Below are 5,656 nucleotides of genomic sequence, written 5' to 3' on the forward strand. Positions count from 1 at the left end.
GAAGTTTCGTTTCAGAAAGTATAATTTAAAAAAGAAAATGAGACACTTATTTAATTCTCAACTTAAAAGCTAAAATGAAAAACGTAAAACAATTGTTTTTTTCATTTTGTCCTTTCGCACATCAGAAACGAAAAACCCAAGAAAAAAGAACGAGAAAGGGCCCTTTATTTATTTTGTCTGAACCGGAAGTTTTAGTAGGTCAACAACCTGTACAAGTGATGCGCAAACTTATGGCAAACACTGTAGTGTGGACATCATGACGTTGGAAAATACTCAGACGTGATCATGGAGATGGCAAACAAGGCCTGTCATCGAAATTATATCAGAGCGTCTGTCATATGAACACGGGGAAGTGAGAGGATTTCTGCGAGAAATGTTAGAAAGTTTTGTGCTGAGCAAATCACTAGCTGTCGACTCTCGGACACACGGTTGGAGCTTGAGGTGACACAAGCTATAAATGAGGTAAGGTACTTTCTTCCTTCACTTATGACTGTGTATGGTTGTCTTAACTGGGTTGTAAGGGGGTTAGTCTAGATGTGTGCGCGCGCCCGCGCGTTTTAGCGTCTTGCGGGTGGTGGGTAACGTTAGTTATTTTAAAGATGTCTCTCACTGGTATTTGTACAGTTAATTAGCACAATACTTTAGCTTTACACATTTGCTTTCAGAATAAGCTACTTTACATTTGTTGTTCTAGTAGTAGCATGATCTTTTATTTTAAACAGGTGGGCCAACATATGGCCGCAAAATGATGAAGGGCTATCTGTCCACAAAAGGGGTACATGCTGCAGAGGGACGAATTGGGTCAATTTTAAGAGAGGTGCATCAACCTTATCATGAAGCAAGACGCCAGGTAGCCTATGTTATTTAATCTTCCACTAGAACTGTATTCCAATGTTCTTTGTCATATTTGTGATATACATCTGTAATGGTAGGGCCTAATTCTGTTTAACAGATGTACGCCCTGCTTTAACAGTTACTTGACTCTTCCTCAACGTATGATCAAATCTGCCTTTATCCAGTCAGCTGTCATTTATTTTTGTGATTTTTTTGTAAGGGAGCTCGGAATCTTAATCCCACACCGTACCATGCTGAATGCATGGGGCACAAGGTTCACCTGGACCAAAACGAGAAACTTGTAATGTTTGGAGTCACCCATGTTTTAGCTGTAGATGGATTCAGTAAAAGATTGTGAGTCATTCCACAATGCCAATCAAAAACAACTTGAGCATCTATGAATATGTTTTCAGGTAATACAACCTCTCAAACCATTTATTTCATCTTAAGTGTTTTGATGGACATGTTAGTCATATTGGACATGAGCTGCACCCAAATTTACAATATTTGAATTTAATTAGACATGCAACAGATGGGTCTGGTTATGTTCTGAATATAATATATTAAGAACTTACCAAACATTTGATCAACATTTTCTATTAATGTAAAAATAAATAAAATGGAATTGCACATGAATCATTTAACTACTTTATTGCAATTAATCAGTGTTCATTTATGAATGGAACAAGGTTCTTGGATTTCCACATATCTTTCAATTGTTCTGACATACATCTAAAGTCTGAGCATGACAGTGACATTGCAAAGAAACTTAAGAAATATATGTTGTCCTACTACAACTAAAATATTACCCAAAAAAACATGAATGAATACATTCAAAATAATAACACCTTTGCTGGTCTTAAAGCAAAATAGTTAATAAATGTTCTTTATTTTTCCTGTACCAGACCTGCAGTGATCACCTATGGTATGTGGGACCAGGTGCGAGTAGACCATGGAAAGGAATTTTATTTAACACTGTTCATGCAAGAGATGCTGTCACATCATCGCTTCAATCAGGAGAGACTGCCTTATTTACAGACCTCATCCACAAGAGTAAGATTTAAGTACCATTAACATCAGCTGAAATTCTTATACTATTACGTGTACTACTACGTACATTTAAGACATGTTTCTTTTAACTCTTTTAGAACCACACAGTTGAAAGGATTTGGCCTGAAATCAACAACCGTGTCAACTACCCACTAAAACTGCCCTACTCCAGCTGATGGACCAGGAGGAGATAGATATGGAGGATAACCTTGTGCGATACTGTGTGTCCAATCTAACCTGTCAGCTGTGTAACATTGGTCTTGCAAGTGTGGTAGAATCATGGAATGCTCATAGAATCCAGGTAAAAAAAAAAAAAAAAAAAGTCAGATTGCTTACAACCCTGATAATGAACATTTAAACACCTCCTCTATTTTTTACAGGAAAAGGCATACCAAATCACTTTGCAGAACATGGGTGTAAAAGAAGAATTTCTCCAGAGCTCTTGCCAAATGCACTTGAAGCAGCAGACCTTTACAGGCAGCACTTGGGATCTGCACTCAAAGAATATTCGACTTTTGGAGTTGATCCCTTCACAACCGAACAGGACAAACTTAGAACAGAGAGTCATTTTGCAGAAAATATCCTGATATTTCACATTTGTTTTTTAGAGCCGTAAATGGTGACTTTATGCCATACAAAGAAGCTCTGCTCTGTCTCATAAACATAACTCAGAGAAATGTATGAACCACTGCATCTGTAAACTGTACAGAACAGACAAAAAAAAATCAACTGACTGTAACATTTGTGTGTACACACTACATTACTCCTCTGCAAAAAAGATTTCAATACAGAAAATGCAGCTGTTAGACCAGTAATTTGTAGAACTCCGTTGTTACTCTCCCTGCATTTTGCACAGTGCTGTGATGTCTCTTGCCACTGTTCCACACATGTCTTGCAGCCAATAATGCTTCTGCAGCACAGTGAGAACACTGGATCCTCAATGATGTCTGCAAAAGTAAATCAGATAAGTGAGACTGTTATCCATTTATGTTGAATTTAGTTCAAACTATAGGTTCAAAGTCAGTCTTGACATAAATTTACAGACAGCATGCAGAATATTTTTGGTTATTCTGTAATTACTCTTGTTCACGCTGTTCTGAGAAAGTCCCTGTCTATATTTTTGTCTATAATTGATGAGGGGCAAAATCAGTACATTTTCTCAATTAGCAAGCAAGAAAAATGAAAAAGTTACAGGTACTTGATTCAATATATGCAACTACAGTCCCATTTTAAATGTGAACTTTTTAGTTTTACATTACTGTGAACAGTGTACCGTCACCCATACTGACATTGTAATCAATTTGAAAAGCTATACTTTCATAGTCAAGATTGCAAGGAGAACCCAAATTAAATGTGCATGTAAACTTTTGAATGTTATGTTACAGTAGACCTGCATCTTGATTGTCTGTGCCTAAGTATTTAAATGGACACTGCTGAATAAAGAGCCTATGTTTGGTAAAAAAATGTTTGTCCAAAGTAATGATTGAATGTGGTTTGACATTGTTTTAATTGTAATTAAAATGTTAGTGTAGATGTAATGTATTTACTAAGCAACATTTGAACATACTCATACAAACCACGCAGCTAAATCCCTCCTTGAGTGTCTGCAGCTTGGGGGTTGTGACTTTCTGGGCAACTGCAAGATCAGTGAGCTCTTTGATTGCTGCTGTGACAGCTGGCAGACTTTGAGATGCCAACACCAACTCTTCTATTTTGTCACTCACTTCTCCCAAACTGGCACTGTCATCATCTTTACGGCTGCTACAATAAAAATGGATAATCAGATGTCAAAGCTACTTACTGGCTTAAAGAAACATCACATCACTTACTGATAGATGATGATTTATGTAGTGATGTCTTACTGCTATTATAGGATTTAAATCAAATTAATTCTTCTATATTGATGTTCATCCTATAGTATATACATATTTATTCACATACCTCAGTTTCTTCCTCTTTGTTCCCTGGAGGCAATTAAAGTCTTGTTCAGGCACAGCAAGAATTTTTCGTGCATTTTGTCTCCAGTACTGTGACCCTACAGATGAAAAACAAAACCAAAGAAACCTGTTTAGAAGCCAATACCATATTACCCAATAAATATTACAAAGAGTCTGGTAAGACATGTCTCTCCATAAGATATGGGCTTTAGCTGTAATATTATGGCTCACCTGTTGTGCCCTCCGACTCCAGAATTGCATTGCCCTGTGCATCTGTCAAAATTATTGGGTTGTAATTACCAATGGCATCTTGCACTTTTCCTACTATCCCTTGAAGCGTAGCCTCAGACTCCAGGAATCGTACAACCACCATTCTATTGGGAATCAACCTCCCACCAACTACATCTGCAAAGTACACTGATCTGTAAAACAAAACATAATAATTTTACATATCTTGTAAAAGACAGCAGGCCACAAATCCATTCAGTGATTGCTATAGGCAAATTGTACTAAAACAGCTTTGCTATTCTTAACAATTCAACTATCCATGCACCTTATGTTTCTTTTTATTTTGCCTGTTCTGTAATTTAATATTCAAGAACACAGACTCATCCTACCTCTGAAATGTTTTGGAGGACATAGGGGAACTTGAAGTAGCCTGCTGTGAACGTGAAGGTGCAGACGCTGCCACAGCTGGTGCTCGCATAAATGCAAAACGCTGCCCGCTGGAACCTGCTGTTGGAATTGACTCCATGTCTTCTCCGTGGACTTCATAGTGACCTCTGGGTGTAAGGTCTAATGCGCTGAAAACACCAGAGACCGCACCGGGGAACATAGCCACGTTTGAATCATCCGTGATGTACAGAGTATGCGCGGATACCTGTTTAAGAAAAGTTTCCGTAAATCACGTTGCTCTGCTAACGTGTTACTCCTGTGCACACGGTTAATAGGCTCTAAAGGCTTACTTATTAGCTAGTAGCCGGTAAAAGTCAATGAATAACTATTTACACATTAGCACATGTGCACAATTCACATATTAGCACAATGAAGACGGCTAGACATAGTATTAGTAAAAGTAGGCCTACATGAAATCACCAAATGTTAACGTTAGCCGTTCCGCAGTAAGGAAGAACAATAACGTTCATAAAAAAACTGCTGAAAGCAAAGTTTGCGAAGTTTACATATCTACCTGAAAGATGCGACCCAGTTTTTCTGCAGTCATGTCTTCGTCCCGGAGTGTCACTCTCTTAGTTTTCCTAAAAACAACGTAATGGTCCATCCTCTGTTTATTCCAGTGTAACTTTAAGGCCGTCGATCTCTTGTGTGGGGGACGGTGTGCGCGCGCCATAAAAAAACGCGCAGAAGAAGTACTTCCCGTTTCAGACATTGAAAATGCGTCTATTTTTTTGTTTTTGCGCTAGTATACTTTCATTATTTGAATCACGAAGAAATCCAAAAAAGCACGTCTAATTTTAAGTGTATGACGGCTATTTGTTACCACCGAATGAAAAAACAAGTTATTTTCGCCCATTTTATTCTTTATCAAAAATTAAAAAAATGAAAATTCTTTTAAATATCGTTTTTTCGTTTTGGTTTCTGAAACAAAACTTCAAATACCGAAAAGTACACGGACCGAAAACAATAGAATTTGATTGAAAACAACGGTATTTGAATGAAAACAACAGAATTAGAATGAAAAGAACAGAATTTGAATGAAAGGAAAAGAAGTAGAATGAAAACAACAGAATTTGAATGAAAACAACAGAATTTGAATGAAAACAACAGAATTTGAATAAAAACAACGGAATTAGAATGAAAACAACAGAATTCCAATA

General features: G+C 37.3%; 1 protein-coding gene and 1 long non-coding RNA gene across 2 annotated transcripts; one reads left to right on the forward strand and one right to left on the reverse strand.

Annotated features, from left to right (window-relative positions):
* The first annotated feature begins 725 nt into the window (after positions 1–725).
* LOC112845153 (uncharacterized) lies at positions 726–1,147 on the forward strand. Its single transcript, XR_003217959.1, has 2 exons — positions 726–850; positions 1,055–1,147. It is a non-coding gene; the product is annotated as an uncharacterized LOC112845153 (long non-coding RNA).
* A 1,491-nt stretch (positions 1,148–2,638) lies between these two features.
* On the reverse strand, positions 2,639–5,448 carry LOC109199384 (uncharacterized). The gene is made up of 6 exons (XM_019354714.2): positions 5,011–5,448; positions 4,439–4,701; positions 4,053–4,243; positions 3,826–3,919; positions 3,462–3,645; positions 2,639–2,831 (listed from the first exon to the last, which is right to left on the reverse strand). The coding sequence occupies exons 1-6, from the start codon at positions 5,206–5,208 to the stop codon at positions 2,688–2,690; spliced, it is 1,074 nt and encodes a 357-aa protein (XP_019210259.1). The 5' UTR covers positions 5,209–5,448; the 3' UTR covers positions 2,639–2,687.
* Between the last annotated feature and the right edge of the window lie 208 nt (positions 5,449–5,656).

This window comes from Oreochromis niloticus, unplaced genomic scaffold (genome assembly GCF_001858045.2).
Source record: "Oreochromis niloticus isolate F11D_XX unplaced genomic scaffold, O_niloticus_UMD_NMBU tig00003625_pilon, whole genome shotgun sequence".
Lineage (NCBI taxonomy): Eukaryota > Metazoa > Chordata > Actinopteri > Cichliformes > Cichlidae > Oreochromis > Oreochromis niloticus.

What these genes read in the sequence shown, in the direction of transcription:
- LOC109199384 (XM_019354714.2), bottom strand. Translation starts at nt 5,208, where the DNA reads ATGTCTGAAACGGGAAGTACTTCTTCTGCGCGTTTTTTTATGGCGCGC. An exon ending in GGAGTCGGAGGGCACAACAG is followed by an intron (nt 3,920 to 4,052) that starts GTGAGCCATAAT and finishes TTTCATCTGTAG; the next exon opens with GGTCACAGTACTGGAGACAA. An exon ending in ACAAAGAGGAAGAAACTGAG is followed by an intron (nt 3,646 to 3,825) that starts GTATGTGAATAA and finishes TTTTTATTGTAG; the next exon opens with CAGCCGTAAAGATGATGACA.